Source organism: Cupressus sempervirens, chromosome 8 (genome assembly GCF_028749045.1).
Source record: "Cupressus sempervirens isolate cs-2001-9-10 chromosome 8, ASM2874904v1, whole genome shotgun sequence".
NCBI classification, from domain to species: Eukaryota; Viridiplantae; Streptophyta; class Pinopsida; order Cupressales; family Cupressaceae; genus Cupressus; species Cupressus sempervirens.
This window is the reverse complement of record NC_143125.1, coordinates 426072329-426092027: the sequence shown is the minus strand read 5'-3', so window position 1 is coordinate 426092027 and position 19699 is coordinate 426072329. Positions and strand designations below refer to the sequence as shown.

The following is a 19699-nucleotide window of genomic DNA, read 5'->3' as shown; positions in this document are numbered from 1 at the left end:
TCATTTTATAGGCTGTTATGTTGCTCAAATTTCTGTAAAAATGTCCACTTTCAGATTTATTAATAATAGGTGAAGCTGTGAAGCTTTTGGCACTATTTCTGGCATACCCGATTTGGGGTTTCTTGAGAAATTTGGTGGATCTTTGTGATATTAGTTGTTTGATTTTAAAGATTTGATTAGAGGTGTGAAATATCATATAAAATCAGTAAAGGGACATTTCACATAATCAGAACGAGCCTCTTATTTGTCTTTTATAAAGGATTAAGAAGTTCTCAATGCTCTTCCAAAAGAAATTAATAAACCAAGCATAATCAGAATGAGCCTCTTATTTGTCTTTTATAACGAACTGCAGAGACTATTGGCCTTCCCTCTGCTTGTCTCTTTATTTTCCTTTCTTTTGTCTTTTTATTTTCCCTCTTTTAATTTGACTTGAACTTAGGAAAATAATACTAATGATATAATGACTTAATAAACTTTCACTTAACTCACCATTAGGCCACTTCAATACTCATTAAATTAATCAAATGACAGCCCTATGATTTACTTTGAGGGATAATATATAATAATTTAATTATATACTTTCACGACCTTATTTATTATTTATCTTTCAAGGTTGCATTAAAAGGGGTTATTACAGATTATGCATAGGTCAATTGGGCTGATTGTAAGGTAGAGCTTGTAATAATAAGTGAGGAAGAGGCTCAAACCTATTAAAAGAGGTGCACGGTCTAACATGGATCTAACATTTGGGGGAGTAGCTTTGCTCAACCTTAGTTTATTTTTTCTTTGTTTTATTTAAAACTTCATTCATGGATTTCTAAATCCATTATTAGTGTACAAGAAAAAATTAAGGAGATAACAGAGTAATTTTTTCTTTTTTATAAGAGTTCAAGTGTGAAGCTTGTAGCATTTTTTGTTTATTTTGTCGTCCATGTGTATGGTAGATCAAACTGAATACTTTTTTGTGTGTATATGAATTCATTCTGATATGAGATGGCAATTTAATTAGTTTTTCCCATGAGATTCACTGTTTTCAATGGTTTTTTTTAAATTTCTAATTTTTTCTGTGTCTGCTCTTTGTTCTGGCTTAAAATTTGAGTGCAAATTAGAAAATGGCTTGTTGAATCCAAGTTTCAAAATTATATTTTGCATAGTTGCTAGTAGACTGGCACCAGTAAGTGTATTTCTCAAAAACAGGTTATAGGGGTAAGTTGGAAATGTAATTTTTTTTTAATAAGCTACATTAAAACTGAAAATATCATGTATTGACCTTTCAAAACAAGAACGCTGATAAATTCTAACATCGACTTTGAGTTTAAAGTTTAAACACAAATGTCAAAGAGTCAAAGAGTTCATACTATATATTTGATATTACACATTGAAATTCAGAAATGTTGACCTTTTTTCTTGGTTTTAATAAGATAACTCATTAAATGTAGGTTTTATAAAATGAAAAAATTAAGGAAATATCAGTGGGACGTGAAAATGTAGATTTTTTTTAATAAATGAAAAAGTAAGGAAATATCAGTGGGATGTCTCCAATAAGTTTCTGGTATGGGGATACGTGTCAATATACTTGAGATATGTCCCAGGGGTAAGAGATGCATTTGAAGTTATGTTGATACGCAATGCCATATGATGAGTTTTTTCCTAAAATCAACCATTTTCAATGATATTTTCAATTTGCCAAGCTCAGCAGAGTCTGCTATGAGTTTGGGTATAGAGTTTCTGAATTTGAGTTGAAATGGAATTGAATGAAACATTGATTCGTATTTGATTTACTGACTAAATGATTATCACCCTTATTTTATAATGTATTTTTCCTATCATATTCTGCTGTGAAAGTCTACGATGCTTTGAATTGCTAAAAATTGCTGAATTTCATATTGAACTGAATTCCTGATTCTGATATTGAAATCCTTTCTTTGCATTAATTTAGAATAGTATGGAATGTTTTTTGTTTCCATGACTGTTATTCTGGATATTTGTAATTTGAATTCCAACAGAATGTGTAATTGAACTTATAATTCCAACAGTGTAATATCCGTCCACAGGTGATAGTTTAATTTCCTCTACAAGTCAGTGGTTTGGCATTTTGTCAAACATTTTGCCAGCAGAGTCTGATATTATTGTGATAAAGCCTATGATGGTCCTCGCTGTAATGATAATAAGTCATCTCTTTTACAATCCCTTTATTCGTCCATTGCGACTCCAGTATTTAAATATGGATACTGAAATGAATTGGGTTTTTAATTTTTTGAACAATGTATGTACTATGAATACTGAAATTCACTAGAAAAATTACAAGCAACTGTTTGCTAACTGGAAACCTTAATAATACTTTTCATTAAAATTGGTGCAGCATGTATTACACAATTTCAAATGGAAGTTGAACCTGTTTTAAGAGATGGAGACCGTCCTCCAGCAGGTGACGCACCTCCAAACTTTTCTGCTAATGCCCTCATAAAATCAATTGCAGGCCACAGGAAAATTTAAGCGGGCTTCCAATATGACTGCAGGCGCTTAAACCAATTAACACAGGCCTCAATAATTTAATCACAGGTCCTAAATAAGAGATCACAGACCCTTTTTGAATGTCTGGGAATGCGAATGATGACCAATCGCTGTGGCAGGAAGGCAGACGGCAGCCCAATTATGCACAGTAATTTCTCTAACTAAATCTGAGGTGGTATGATGAATTGCAGCGATGAAATCTCTTCAAATCCCAGTGGAACTCCTTCAGTATTTTTCACTTCTCAGACACAGTAAACACAGAAGAGAAGCAATGGCAATTTCGCTATACTTCAGCAACAAACTTGTGAAGACACTACCTAGAAATCAGATCCTTATACCTCAGCAAGGGTATTAAAGCAGAACCTCAGAAAAGTAAAAATCCATAATTGTATGCTTTTTCTATCACAATGAGCTCATATTTATATACCCCATTGGCACAGTTTTCCAAATACAACTTCACTTAGGAAATCTTCCTCAACACAACATCATTTTATAATGTGCCATATAATATAATATATTAATTTTTTTTGGCTTTGAAAAATGACCTTTTCAACCATATCATAATGTTATCCCATACAAGGTCCCGTTTCTTGTGCCCAATATTTAAAACTTTCCAACCCAGTTCCAATGAGCTTGACACTAAGGTAGCTAAAGTACAAAAGCAGCAAAAATAGCAACCTTAGCATATTTAGATGAATAATAATTATTAATAGTAATTAACCCATCTTGCAAAAAAGACTGAAAAAGCATTAGAATGGAAATATGACAACACTAGAGTGATCCTGATGATGAAAGATGATGAATGAATTGGATGGGGTGACTTACTATAAATAGGCGCTCCATCCAAGATTCTTGGAGCCCAAACCAAAAGCCCAAAATAAAAAGTGAGAGTATCACTCAACTCCTTTAACTTAAGTGAGCTCATTGGAACCAAATGTTGACTTACTATAAATAGTAAGTCCCTCAAGACGAAGCCAAAACTCGCCATAGGTCAAATCCCACTGTTAGCCCATGAGGGTCGTGATGATGAATTGATCAAGCCAATTGCAGGAACCTGCTAAAAATGGGAACATTACAAACCAAAGTAACTCGGATTAGAATCGACAAGGCCAAATCAAATTGCAAATCAGCCATGAATTGGCAAATTTAGAAAACCGTTGAAATTGAGATTTTAACAATTTAAAACTTTTTTCATGCACCCTTTATTTAATATAACTTAAAAACACTATAACATCATCAAATAAAAGTTAACATACATAAACATGAAACATAAATGATAAATCCATCAATGTTACATGTAAAATGTAAATCGTAGGCTATAGCTATAGTAAATAGAAATCATAGTATCATAATGATTCAAATCATAGAATGTATGTAAGATGAAGATCCAAAAGACATCAAGTCACAAATGTCTGTAAGAATCTAAGATGAAGATCCATGAAACGTATGTCTATTAGTATTTGTAAACAAAATGAAATAACAAGGCTCTAGCTCAAGCCTGATCATCATCCTCAAGCTCGGCTGCAGCCTCAGCCTCAGCTGATTCATGTGATTTTTTGCATGAATTGCATGAATTGGCAATTCATGCCAAAAAATCAGTGATCTGATTCACTGGCTCCAAAACAATTGGCATGCATGAACCGAATTGCCAAACCGGCGATTCCAGTGATTTTAGGGCGATTTTCGTTATTATGTTACAAGCAGAACCTTATAATAGGACTTTGTCTTGTGTATGTTAGATTTCTTGAATTGGCCCTTATTGCAAATTTATATTCTAATAGAGGTGAATAGAGTGGTAAACTGTGAAAATAACGTCAGCAAGGTTTCTCAATTTCTTATTCAAGATGGATGAATCATGTAGACATTAATGCAGGCATATAAATACTAAGTATGGCGCATCATTTGCAAATCGCTTACTTTGATTTTGTGTTGATTGGAAATTTTTTAGAACATTTAATTGGAATACCAATTTTTATACTGAGGTATATGATTGTGACTTGTTTTTTAGTTGTCATCTTCTAATTTGAACTTTGTTTAATTGGTTCATTAGCAGTTAACATGAAACTTTTGCTGATTTTACAGAACCAGAAGGGCAACTCTTGGTTATCCAGGGGAAGAATCTGGACGAAGTATCCAGAAGCCTGGAGCGAGTTCTCCTTACTATGAGAATAACCAGTAGTGAACATAAGGTTTGTAACCGAGTTTCCTTAACTCTCTTGCAGTCCCATGAACAATTTTTCTGAAGATATTAATCAGTGGCGATTGATTTTTTTTATGATAAACAATAGTCATTTACTGCATGGTTTCATATTATAATCAAAGCTTTATAAATTGAATATTATAATGCCAGCTTAGAATTGAGGAAGTTTTGAGAGTTGTGTTAGACTATGCAGTATTAAGTGTACTCTTACTGGATGTCTTCATTGACTGCTTTTTAAGAATGGTAATTTAACTGTCTGTTTTTGTATAGATTTCTGTTATAGAGTTGATACCATCTGGATCGCAGTGATGATTCAGTCCCCATTGAAGCATTCTTCATTTGAGAAAAATAAGTACCTGTTGAATCTAGCTAAATTTGCATGCCAAGAAACTGGTGAAGCAAATTTAAATCACTCATTTGATATTTTTGAGGTAACAGTGTTTTCAACACTGGGAGATTTACTGTAAGTAATAATAAGATCATCTACGTTAAAATAATTATAGTAACGTGATTAGAAATGTTATTATGATATAAGTTTTGATCGTTTTGCCTTTTAGTAAATTCCTATGACACAAGTCTTTGTTTTGCAAACTAAATTCTCATTTTCTTATATAAATAAATCTTGGGGTTGAGATAGAAATTTCTAGATGCAAGTTACCATTCAATTTTTTTTTAACATCTATTAGACAATAGGTCAAATTGTATTTGTAGCCAATGCTAATACTAGTTTAATGGTAGGCAATTTAGCAACAAGAGAAAAAGTCTCATTATAGTCTAGGCCTTCTACTTACAAAAAACCTTTTGCAAATCTTGCTTTAGGAATTTCAGTATAGACAGTGAACTGAGTTTTAAACAATCATTTCAAGCATATCTGAAAAGCTCATTCTTGGTAACTTGTTGTTAAGGCCCAAAAGAAATTTCGGTGATAACTTGGCAACTTCTCAGCAAAAAACTTGGCTAAGTTAAAAAATTGCTTAAATCTAATTAGAAATGCATTTTCTTTGCAAAATCAATGAGGAGATGCATCTAATGAGAAAGAAAATAAGTAAACTAAAGAAACAAGTTGATTTTTGGAATATTTAAATGCAAACTGGGTATAAAATGGCATTCTTATATGGAATGTTGGTGGCTGGTAGCTTGACGGTTTGAAGTAAAATTAATTAGCCAATTGTCTTTGTAAACTATTAGTAAATAAAACATCACAAAAATTTATGCCTTCCTCTTCCCAGCTCTAGTAAAAACTAGGGGAGAGGCAGAGGGTCTAGCCCTGAGATTCCATTGTGGTTTGTGCCTTCTCAATCGGCACTAGTTGTGGCTCGAACTCCATCATGGAAAAAATGGTGCTAAATCTTGTTCACAAAACTCTAAAGAAATTTAGAGTACTTAGTAAATTGCCATTATTAAGTTTCTACAAACCTAGGTGCAACTATTAGAAGATAAAACAATATTCCACCACCCATTGGGGATATGGGGAGGGGGGGACGTCAAGGACAATGGGAACTCAAGAAAGTGGGTATGAAAAACATCAACTTAATTCGTGTGATATCCCCATTAATTTCTGATTGTGCTTTTAAATTTAAAAGTGGGGGTTTGGGGGTGGCGAGTCCTAGTGGGGTCAAGGTGACAATTGTACCAAGCACATTTTCCTTCTTGCACGGCCTTTGAATTCTTCATTTTTGAAGCATTTTTCTCCCAAAATTGACGAAAATTGACGCATTTGAACTCCCTTGGAAATCCTCTTCAAATCCAGTCCAAATTGACCAAAATCCTTGCAAATAACTTTGCAATACCTTGGAAGTTTTTTGCTTTTGGCTTGGACAGTGAAATAGAATTCATAAAATGGAAAATGATTTTTTTCCCTTTCAAAACCTATTATATGAGCCCGGACAAGAAATAGATACAGACTTGCATATGGCTGGAGCTCATAGAAATGAAGGTCATACTGCTCAACTGCCAAAGTGTTATGTTGCAAATCATTGAATTCATCACCTCTCTTCTCCTTCCAATGATCAGAAAGAAACTGTGCACAAAATCTCTCAACAAATAACTCCCAAGAAACAATAGCTATATCCAATTGCAATTTCTGTTTTTCTAATTGACACCAAATAGAGGAAAATCCCGATAAATGCATGATATCGCACTTGGCCTTCATGTTACTACCATATGGATGCATGAAAAAACCCCAGTGCAAATCAATGAGCCAGGTCTCTGCTGCAGTCCCACTACTGGAACCATCAAAAGTGGAAGGGTGTGATTTGAGAAGGTCCCTCATGTTTCTCTCTACTATAGTGTCCTCTTCTGCAACAAGATTTCTTCTCCTAGGACAATGGGATCTTATCATCACCTCATCATGAGAATGATGTGGTTCTGCTATCCAGTCTCTATCTTGACTATCCTAGCCGATTGAAAAGCTATTGAAATTAATGACATAATTGATCTCCTTTTGGCTCATTCAATTGACTGCTAACCTGTTGTGCACTGCTATCCTCACTGTGACAATCCTGATGTTGTTGTTCTTGTGAACTTTCACTGTGAGAAATAGTCTAAGAGCTATGCTGACTCTTTTCTCTCTGACCAAGGCCTCAGCCTTGGTCTCGAACTCTACCTCTCGTCGACATCCTTCCTAAACATAAGATGAAAGGGCCAACCAAAATAATTATAATGCATAAACACAAGAAAACTCAACAATTGCCTATTGGGCGCAGTTAGCACCTAGTGCTGAAACACAGGCTCTGATACCAGATGTAATGCCTCTAGGGAACCTGAGAGGACAAACAACTACTAGGAAAATAGGCAAACAATTTTTTTTACATAAGAAAGATTACTAACACATAGCTACAACTGCAATTATATGAACCAAGACAAGATACGTTTCATAAAACGAAACATGAGTGTTACTGTTAATCGTAAAACCAAATACAAGATTCTCTTATAATATTTGTAAAATATAAAAAATCATATCATTATTACACAGTTTATTTATCTCATGTTTGACTTTTTATATTTAATTTAATTTAAATCCAACAAATCATTTGTTGTAAAATACTATCACATAAGAGCTAATTTAAATAATTACAAGTACTAACTTAACCATAATATCAAAACCTGATAAAATATGCACTCAAACATGTTAAGACGATAGGAAGGGAGATTGTGACATTATGAAACTATATCACATCTTGCCATATTGATAACAAATATACTGGGATAATTGCAAGCAGAGGACACATTTTCTTTGTGTATGACGTTTCATCACTGGTTGTTGCTTAGCATCCTACTTGGCATTACAATATGAAGGACATCGTCTACATGCATAAAAGTACATTGTTATAGAGTGCTAGACTCTATAATTTTTAATTTCAAATAATATGTATCATCTTCACAATATTCTGTCCAATTTCAGTTCCCATTTTAAATATTTTTTAAATTCCTTTTTCTACAAATTATAGGTATTATACAGTATAAACACATGCACATTGGTGGCATAAACATATATTACAATTATACCTTGACATGGTAGGAAAATCATACAATAAATCTGATAATTTTTGATGTGGTGAAACTGATAGATAGAATAAAACTTGATGTGTATCAATAAAGATGAATTTTCAAAGCATTATAATGCTTATAACCTCTCTAGTACACAAAGAACATGAGGATTTCAATTTAATAAGATAGCTATGTACCATCATAAAGAAAAAAAATGGTGTTCATCTCTATTTTATAGAAGTAGAATAGGAGTTGAGAATTTGACTCCAAGCCTCTGTATTGCCACCTTATATTAGTGTGTGCAAAGAAAAAGAGTTATGCTTCATTTGTTTCTTCACGAATATAGTGATGCCTAGGAAAGGTGTTATTTTATGTTCTTCTTTGTAAATATAGTGACACCTAAGTAAGTGTAATTTCCCCCTGTTGAAATAGGATTTATTGATTACTAATAATAAAATTAAAATATGATTAAATTTTTTGAATGGTCAAAAGACATGAAATGAAGAGTTGTGACTCCCTCAAACATGAAATATAAAAGGGAGAAGAATACATTTGGGAGTGTGTATGGAGAAAGGAAGATAGGAGGGAGCAAAGGAATTGAGGAAGCATTAATGGAAAAAGAAAGGAATAGGAAGAATGTTAAGTAAATCAGATCTTTATAGAGAAAATCAACGCTCTTATATCTATTAGACTTGGATAACTATTATATCTATGTATATTACAGTTATACCGTAATGTTTAATACATATGTTAGAAGTATTTAATGTATATATCAGAAGTGACTGAATTTATTCTATATTCAAATCAGAATATGATGTAATGGTGATAACTTGTATCGGGTGACTGCTGGTAATCGTTATGCCCTTGATATTGATATTGATTATTCAGCAATCACCAATAGCATTCTGATTCATTATATGTATACAAGGAGAGTCAATGTCCACAGAGGGACATGACTCTACCGTGGCATATGCCACGGAGTGTCATGGCCCTCCGTGTGCTTGACTTAATACATTCAAATATTTTCCAATTAATACTATTTGTTAGTCCTTTAATAGATACAATCAATAATGATGCGATCCATCAGCACTTTAATATAATTAGTTTGATCCATATATAGTAATATTAATAAATATTATTAATTCGATCCATATGTATGTATGTATGTATGTTTGTGTGTGTGTGTGTGTGTGTGTGTGTGTGTGTGTGTGTGTGTGTGTGTGTGTGTGTGTGTATGTATGTATGTTTGTGTGTGTGTGTGTGTGTGTGTGTGTGTGTGTGTGTGTGTGTGTGTGTATGTATTTGTGAAGACCAAATAATATAAATATATATATTTATATTATTTCACGAGTACAGATATAAATATATTAATATCATAATAATAGTCTGAAAAACTTCCCGAATGAGACTATAATCTTAATAAAGAAGATAAGGAATGGACATTTTCAAAGGGGCAACAATGATGGATGGTTGTGACCCTTTCAAAGGTTGGTAATTGTAAAAGGCTGTGACCATTATGAAGAGGTGTGACTTTTGCCTACATTAGAGGATATAAAGGGGAGATGGTTTCATTTGAGGAGGAGATAAAAGGGGGAGATCAATTTGGGGAATAATATCAGAAACAGTGAAAAGTGGTGACTGAACTCTCATGAATGGCGGCGACCTTTCCACCACTAAGGTATAAAAGAGAGTTCATTCCAAGCACTGAAGGGGATATTATAAATATAAGCAGACTTAGAGCAGAATAGAATTAAGGGAATCAATCAAGGAAGAGTAAAATAGGCAGCAATTTATATATAGATCAAATATATAGTATTGTGCATAATGGATGTAACTTTGATTTTTCTCACTTGTTGTCTTCCATTTGTTAGGAATTAGGAATGTTATGCAGACTTGAAGAAAAAAAATTGATCAAGTGATCAGCATCAAACAACAGACAATAGGAAGAGAACCAAATAGACAAGATAGGTCTTTTTGCAGAGATATCAAGAGTTGTCAGCAGACTATTTTTATTACGAAGTGCTGGTATGTATGTGTGCATTATTGATTATGATAAAGATCTCTTTTAAGCTTTAACCCGATCTGCCATCCCATTATTGGGGGGGGGGTGGGGGGGGGGGGGGGGGGGGGCGGGGGGAGGGTGGAATGGAAGGTGTCATTCTGTGCTCTTGAGTTTGATGGGTAGGTTCGAGGCACCTTGTATGATCTCCCATGGTGCTCCATAATGAGGATAGGTTGTTTGGGGAAAGTGTTATTGGAAAGCATAATTAGGGATGCAAGTAGCATCTAAGTTCCATCCAAATAGAGTAATTCCAAGTGGGTTTTGCTGGCTGAATTTTGGGTGTCACTTCATGCTTCCAAGCTTGATGAAAGGGAATAAGCCTGAGGTACCTTATATGACTTACCAAGGAACTACATCAATGAAATTAGTTATCTTATAGGATTGAGTCAATGGTCCTAACCCTGCTAGGAAAGATTGATGATTTTGATTTAGATATTTCATCCAGTAAGAAACATATATTTTATCTATTATGCTTCAATGTTTACCTAACATAATTGCAGGGTCTCAACCAAGGTCTATCTTGCTCTACAATTGGTAAATGATATTGCTAACCCTTCCATTTCTTTCTTTTACTTTGAATTGTAATTTTGGGGCACAGACTAGGGCATTGGAAATCTGGACATTACAAAAGGCATTACCCTCCAAGGAATTTTGGCTAAGAGACAGATGATGTGTAAGATAATTTAAATTGATAAATACAAAACTAAAAAAATTGTAGTCACCTCGCTAATGACAATACACAAAATAACAAAATAATGCTGACCATGAGGAATCTATCCTAGAGCCATCTAGCTTTACGGCTGAAAAGACCAAGGAAAGATTACTAGTAACATCCATTAGGAACCTTAAATAAATTCGGGAAAATTGGAGGTTTTGATGCAAAAAGAACCCAAACTTCTTGCTTCCAAAACACAGCTCAAACAAAACAATCATCAATAACACAGAGACCCGCTGTCTTCAAACTCAACACTAGATTGCAACGATGAAATGCAATTTATTCTATCTCAAATTTCACATTTGCCCAATTTTTTGTACATACATTACCTGTCCTATGGCCCATCTCAAACTGCTGATCCTAAATCTGCATAATCATATCCTCTCACAAAGCACTATTACCTCTCAAAATTTTATATCTTCAGGTCAAATCCATATGAGCTGTTTCTGCACACTCCTTGGCCTCTTCTATCCTTTTGGCTCAAACCCATCCACCATGGAGCCTCCAACCTTTCCATGCTATACAGCCACACACACTTCTTTCCAGTTACCTCTCCACTGTACCTGTTGGCTTTTATTTTCTAAGTGCCGTCACGTTGCCTCTCTCATCTTCCATCACCTCCCCTTATTCTTACTTCATCATCTCTCTTTTTGGGTGCTGCTAAAGTCTCTTCATTTTCCACTACCTGAACCTGGAAGGTATTTTCACCTACATGGCATTCTCTGCTTTCACTCCCCAACTAATGGCTCACAATGACCGTGTTATCTCTTTTCTCTTCATTTGTGTAGGGCCTCTCTCACTTCTTTTGCCTTACTTTTGCAATTGTCTTTTTTTTCAATGAGAATCCTCACATCCCATATAGCTCCCTTCCCGATATCACTCCAATTATGAAACAATCACATGCTCCTCATGGCCCACTTTATTCCCCCCTTCATTGAACTCATCTTCACCTTATCTCCTATTATCTTTCAGTTTTCTTCACTTTTCCTTGCAGCTTCCAGCTCTCATTTGCTCAGGAATTCACACACCTGCAAGGATCCTTTTGAACTCTCTACAACCTCTTGTCATCTTTAAATGCAAACTGCCTCGTGGTCAGTGATTCATTTACAGGATTCCAGTGTAGACTACCTCATGTTTGGTGATCTGTCCGCACACTCTAAAAAACTTGATCCAAAACTTCTGTATGTAGTTCCTCTTGCAACTTGCTCAGACATCTTCAAAAAATTCACATACATCTATGCTCTACACAAAAAAGATTTCCAGAAGACACACCTCTCACTGACTCTAGCCACTGTCTCTTAGTGGAGGAACTATGTGCACGTTCTACCTAGCGTCAATCTCTATTGGAGGACAACAGACATGTTCTCATAAAAAAATTATCCTATTCAAGATCTTGGTGTAGATTGCCTCATATTCGGTGATCTATCTACACACTTAAGATCTCTAGCTCTGATAAAATAAAACTTTTTGCTTCTCAAACAACTCACAAATCAATTTTTCCATTTAGAATACAAAGATAATTAAATTGAAAACAACTTCTTGGCCACAAACTATCTCCTTTCTCAGAGACTATCCTCTGTTTTCTGCACGCACTTGGCTTCTCCCACACAAGACTCCTTCCTTGTAGCTACATACACAATCTTCCCCCTCCAAACTTCTCTCTGCTGTGCAGCATCCATATTTTCACCTTTTCTACCTCCCACAATGCAACCAACTAACAAGTTTTAATCACACAAAATGTGTTGCTTCTCTCCTCTGCTTGCAGCCCCCCTCCTTGGCCTATGGCTTGCTCTATAGTTTGCATTGGTATCTTACACTGTTCTGTCGTCCTCTTCCAGCATGCTTTTGAAAAAACTGCCAAGGGTTGGGAATTTAGCATTACACCTGCCAATTCATTGGAAGTTTACTAAGCTTTTTTCAGCAAATCTATGCACATATCCTGTATGTAAAATAGTCCTGAGTTATGTCTCTGTGTCCACATTTTGCGTATGTGGATGACAAGAAAGTTGGCTGTTTCCACTTGCCAACAGCATTTGTGCAAAGGTTTCTAAAGCCCTTCAACGAATCCATTATATTCATAACATATAATCGACAATTCTGTAAAACAGTTCACCAGACCTATCTATGCTTCACATTCCACATATATACTGATAGAACATATTAAATATAATACTCAACAAAAAAGTTCACTCCATCAAGCAGTGATGGATGTCCATGCCCTGTTCCAAAACTCCATATTTGCATATATATCAACAATGGCAGTGGAAATTGCCACATTTTGCAATTTCCTTATTGACGGATGGCTATACTCTGTTCCAAAGCTTATTATTGTTGAAGTAAACAAATGGGTAAACATTTTTGGCTGATGCTGATCATGGATTCCCCCAGGATGTTCATGCATCAGGTTTGTTCAATGATGGGATTCCAAATGATAAAAACATTGACATGCTTCTTGTTAATCTTTTGCAGGTTTTTGTATCATAGATAATGCTTCAGTTCTTAGTAGTTGACATAAGTCAAGGTTTGAATCATCAAAACATAGACAGGGACATGAAACTTATAATGTTTCATAGTAATTAAATTAATAATATACAAAATGCATAATCCTCTGGATATGTAATTTTTTAAACACCTGTCCCATGCCTGCCTGATCTTTCTCTGTCACACTCTTGGTAGCTCTTTAAACTGTCTTGCCTTATACAAAGACACCTTTCAAAAACCATCAGTTCAATTCTTTGATAGTTAACAAAAAAAGAGGATTAAAATGTAGTTGCATTTTACTTATTTGGGACAGTGTTATTAATACACATTAAAGACATTTTAGTTTGAGGATGGTTATGACTACCAACTTGTGTTTTCTGGACATTAAAGTGGCCAAAACCTGTGTTTTATGATTTGTACAGAACATTCTAAACATCAAATGTATGACAGTGGCCAAAACTTGTCTTTTCTAGTGATTAAGGTTTTTCAAAGTTACCATGATATATTATTCTACAGTTTCATGAATCTATATGTAAATCTTTTGTCTGTCTTATATGAAGACATGTTCTGTTTTTGAGTGTGCGATGACTTTATACATGTGCAGGATGTTGCATTTATTGTCGATGGATGGGCATTGGAAATTGTTCTTAAGCATCATTATGAAGCTTTTAGTGAATTGGCTACACTGTCAAGGACAGCTATCTGCTGTCGTGTAACTCCATCACAAAAAGCACAGGTTTTCTTTATATATATATATATCCCTCACATGCATACAAAACCACGGAGAAGGAATTTCATGCCTTTTCTATTTACTTTCCACATCAGATACGATATGAATGATGCTTAATTATTTAAGAAGTATTTTTATATTTACCATAGAGTATCTCTGAGTTGGAACTAATTACATATCTTAAGAAAAGTGCATCATCTCTCTCTCTCTCTCTCTCTCTCTCTCTCACTCACACGCACACACACACACACACACACACACACACACACACACACACACAAGTGTATTTTTGTGTGCATATATTACAAAAGGAGAACAGGAGAGTAGTTACTGCTTTTGGAGACCAATAGCTCTGATAACAATATACTCTGTCAAAATATTTAGTCTATTTTGCTATTTTATTTTCATCCATTGATTTCATGGCTTTACCATAATGTTGGCACGAGACTATATGCTATCTGATAATTTTGCTTCTGTAAGCATTTGGCATCACATTTATTGATTGAGAAGAGGTGGCTATCCACAGTTCCTCTGTGGTCTACTTAAAAAGTAGCTAAGATTATATGTTTCAGAAAAAGACCATAGAAAAAACAAACATCTCACTCCAAAAGGAAAATAAATAGCACAAAGAGAAATACCAGACTAAATTTTAGCATGTTAACATTACTTTTTTATCCTCCTGTTATATGTTCCTCTCCTAGAGTTTCTCACAAACCATTTCTCTTCTCATTGATTTTGAAGGATCAAGCTCTAATTCATAGAATTTATTATTTTTTGTCTCTAGCATTAAAAATGGTTAAGTTCAACAACTTATATTGTGTAATGTCCCCTCTCCGAAAGAAGATTTACTAAATATATGATAATATTAAATAGATAAATTATAAAAAAAATGCAATATACATAATGTTAAAATATACATTAAAATAATAATCTATTATTTATTATTTATTATTAATATTAAAGAATAATGATTAGTAATATATAAATGTAATATTTAATAACATTAATATAATATAATCAACAATAAAATATTTGGTATGACTTAAGCAAAGAAGATTTGCAATAGAGGGCTCAGCCACATCTTGTAATTGTGTGTTAAGCATAGCTGCTACATTTATAGTTTCTTTCCTCTTGTAGAAGCAGAAGTAGAAGCCTCTCCCTGGTGAAATCCAACATCTATGGATTCTATAGGTTATGATAAGTAGGCCACAAACTCTCCAACAATGTTCGTTAATTTTTGCCTTCCCCTCAATGTGCAATCTAGGTGCCTTGATCTTTTGAGTTGGATTTATAGTTTCATAACCATTTACCCCTTTACCACCTATTCACAAAAGATGACGATAAACTCTTGTATAGCTGCCCCTATATTTTTTTGGCACAAATGCCAAAGCCATTTTGTACTTCCCCTTAAATGTTTCTTCTTATCCTTATCAACTCATGTTGCAAATTTGGAATAAAGGTTTCTTGGGGTTAAAAGTCCCTTTTGCAAATTCTTTAGGGAGTTGGAAAGCACATTCAAAAGAATTTGAACGTTCTGGCCTTGGTACACTCCCACTGCCCAAGGAACCTGCAGTGGTTGCCATACTTCTTTAAGTTCTATTTTTAGTTTTACTTCTTTTCCCACTTGAATCTCCAAATCCTCAATATCACTAATAGTACTTTAGTTTCTGCTCATGATTGTTGTTTTTAAGAATTCTAAACAAAGCTGCAAGATCAAATGAAAGAAAAAAAAAAAAAAAAAAAAAAAACATTAGTTGCCCTTCCTATGTGTTAAGGAAATTGAAAAAGCTTGAAAACATGCAGAGCAAATTGAAAAGAGAAAGATGAAGAACTTCCTCTCATGAAATGGATTTTATTTCGTAATCTCCCATTTCACCTGCTATTCACTTCTCTTCCTGCTCTATCCACATCTTCACAAATGCCAAAACAAATATGTTTTTGTTGTTTAGGGCACAAGTAGAAAACCGTAGGGGACACGTCCCCGGGGATCATAGATTGTTATTAATCATGGATTGCCGCAAGTGGTGATTGTTCCCCAAATCAATTGAAATAGCTTTTGACCTTTTTTTTCTGGTTCAAACAAATTTCAAGCACTTAAACATGGGATTGAATCATCCCTATATGCATTTTGGCCTTTTAGGTATTTGCATGCTTTTTTAATCCATTTTGAAACTATTGTTATAGGTCTTTAATCATATTGTGACTCGCTGAAATGAGAACTAAGAGTTAGAAGCAGCTAGGGCTATTGTTTTAACATATAAATACAAGTTTTTGAGGTTTGACTTAGTGTTCACAAAGTTGTTTGAGCCATGTTCAGATGATGTATTTTTCATGTACGGCATTGTAGACTCTAATTTTTTTCTCCTTTTAAGTAATGGCAAGGAATATACCTCAATTAGTAATTAGATAAGATAAATTTATTAATTACCAACAAGAGACTGCGAAGGTCTAAGGGACTGAAAAGAGTGATTAAAACCATTAAATTTACATTGTCCATGATATTGTATGATGGATAAATCCAGATTTGCCTATGTAGAGAGTTATGCTTTTTAATCAATGTTTGGAACCATACTTAGGATTAAATGTCAAAAGAGAAGTAGAAAGGCAAATTGTAGATCAACTTAACCAACAAAAGAGGAGAAGTAGAAAGGCAGATTGTAGATCAATTTAACCAAATAGTGGAAGGTAGATGGGTGACGTGGGTGCTAAGAGAGGAGAAAGGTACTATAAAGTAATACAAACTAGAATAAGAGGAAATATGCATAAAGTTAAGAGGCATGCATATGTGTGTGTGGGTGTTATTAGAATATTATTATTTTATTACTATAATGGTCAATTATGTATAATATGTAATATTTGTAGATAAGACCGTCTTTACGATCTTCTTAAATTTCTTATTAGATACTTATATATCGTACATTTGTAAACTGTTTATAATGATCTCTTTGATCATTTGTTAATACATCAAATATTTTACTAATTACTTCGCATAATATGGCATTAGAGCTTCCTTTTTTCCGAAATATTTATAATTTCTTAAATGAAATGTTTGTCTAAAATTTATCAAAAATAGTTTTGAGATTTGTTTGAAGGATTTCGCTTAAACCCGACTAGGATTTTTTGTGCCATTTTTTTGGCAATAATGCCACTGTTTTGTGATGCAAAACGATGGCCATTTTTTATCAACTTGGGGCCATTTTCTGTTATTTTCCTGCAAACTGCAAGTTGAAATCGCGAGCTGATCTTCATCACACACATTTTTTGGGCACCATTTTTTCCTCTCTGCTTCTGAGTGACAATTTTCTCTACTTTCAGTAAATTGTTTTGTTGTTTGTCTGCAACCACTTAGCCATTTCTTGCCTGCGCGACATCTTGCTTTTGCAGAACAAAGTTGTTTCTCCAACTAGCATTTTTGCTGGCCTCTTTTCCTTCTAAAAATGACCCTTATTCTTGTTTGCTCACGTTTCTTTTGGCTCCATTTCTGACCTGCACGATTGTTTTTTCTTCCATGGTCTTTTTCTGCCAGTTTTGACTACCTATAGCTGCATAGGGTTTTTGTTTTTGAAACTCTTTGTTTAGTTGATGGCTTCAAAATTTGACTACATATTCTTTCTGGGTTTTTCAGGATCTCAACTATCTCAATCTTAGAATTTTCTAGGTACCTCAATTTTGTGCCTCAAATTTTGCACTAGTGGATCTGAATTTTGAGTTCAGAATCTTTGTGGGTTTATTGTAAGGATTTTAGGTTTGTCTTTGGATTTTTACAAATAAGTTGCAAAATTTTCTCAAAATTTGTGGCAGTTGTACTTCATTTTTTTGAAGTTTGTACCTATATTTGCCTTTGTCTCTATATTGGATGTGTTTTTGAATCCATGGTATTTCCTATTTATTTCTCATTTTTTGTGCATTGGGAAACATGCAAGATGGCACTTTTAACAAACTTGATATTGGAGAGCAATTGGAGATTCAATGACAAGGATTATAACATTTAGAAGCATTGCATGTTGCCAATCTTTGAATATCATCAACTTGAGATGATTGTTTTGGGCACAAAAACTCCTACTATACAAGCAGATATGGACAAGTTTGTTGCTTGGAATTGAGAAGTTGTCATACTTCTCAGGCTCTCTATCATAGATGATTAGTTGTCTTAGATTCCTTCTGGTCTGCTTGCACCAACATCTGGAAGTATTTGAAGGAGTTGTGTGAGACATCTGACAAAAGCCAAGCGTTCTTTTTGAAGAACGAGTGAGTTGTTTTCCTTTAGGATAGATGAATGCATGTCCTTACAATAGTATATCACAAAGAATAAAGACATTCAAGATCAGGTCGAAGCCATTGGTAGGAAAATTTGTATCTCAGTTCAAGGATATGAAGAGGGAGTCGGATGAAAAAGAGGCAGAACTCTAGAACATTGCTGAGATGATGAAGGCCAAGGTGGATTTGGACTTCTAGATGTAGCAGGTACACGAGTTGTAGGCACAATAGTGTGAATTACAGCCACAGAGGACATCTACTATGCCAACCCTACCAGGGACACACTCCTCTTCTTCTTAGTTTTGATGTACTTAGTAGTTTAGTTGTCTCTATTTTGTTGTCCAGAGATGACTTTTCTTTTGGGGGGGATGATGTTGTTGGTAAAAACTATATTATAGCTAACAAGATTAGTTAGTGTCTGAAAGGTCGTGTGACGGTTGAGTCACCCCTTCCTTCGGGAAGTATATGTACATCATCCGAATGGAATCATGAATCATCATTGTAATTGTGATTATATATCTTCTTATATGAATAAAGTGCTATTGTGTTCTCTGTTACATCCTAGTCTCTTAATGCAATAACTAGTTGTTTATCCTGTACGGTAAACATTCATGATTATCTATGATGATTCCTTTCTAAAGTAAGATTCAATAGTAATGATAATAACAAAATTAAAGTACAAAGATTAAAAAAAAATCATAATGACAAACAACTAGGATGATGGAATAAAACATTAGTCATCACTAATTCATATATCTCTCGAGATTAAGGAATGTTTGTTTATTAAGAAAGATTAATAGAGGATGAATGTACTACTAAGAACTAATAAATATAAATGAACAAATATCGACACAAGCCATAATTGCAAAGAGATCAATTAAAAAATGATAGTTATTGGTGAAGCATGAATCATATTCATGATAACACGAGGATTGGTTTGAGTTTAACAAACAATAAGTCCATTCACATTACAATAGTTATGGATTTAATCAACTCTATCAATTAATGATGAATAATGCTAATTATCAATGATTGAATAAATAGAATTTGAATGAACTATATTAATCATATTTACATTTGCCCTGGGGACATGGGGGCGTCGGGACGGGGGGACAAGTTTCCGGGCAAGGGGGAGAAAGTGGCTTCGATTTGGGGACTGCAAGGGGACAGCGGGAGGATGGGAGAGGGTGATGGGGGTGTATATACTATATACTATACACGTGGTACTTAAAATGCTCGTTGTGAAGAGAT

The 19699-nt window shown here is 34.3% G+C and overlaps 1 protein-coding gene across 4 annotated transcripts in view; it reads left to right on the top strand.

The window, feature by feature from the left end:
* Positions 1 to 19699, top strand: part of ALA2 (aminophospholipid ATPase 2) — a 274747-nt gene that overhangs the window by 196891 nt on the left and 58157 nt on the right. For 2 of the 4 annotated variants that reach the window (XM_089797978.1, XM_089797977.1), the window contains exons 17-19: positions 2363 to 2428; positions 4597 to 4703; positions 14066 to 14197. In XM_089797978.1, the coding sequence (XP_089654104.1) occupies positions 2363 to 2428; positions 4597 to 4703; positions 14066 to 14197 (305 nt within the window). The remainder of the gene's footprint in view (positions 1 to 2362; positions 2429 to 4596; positions 4704 to 14065; positions 14198 to 19699) is intronic. The other 2 variants (XM_089797980.1, XM_089797979.1) reach the window with 1 other exon arrangement.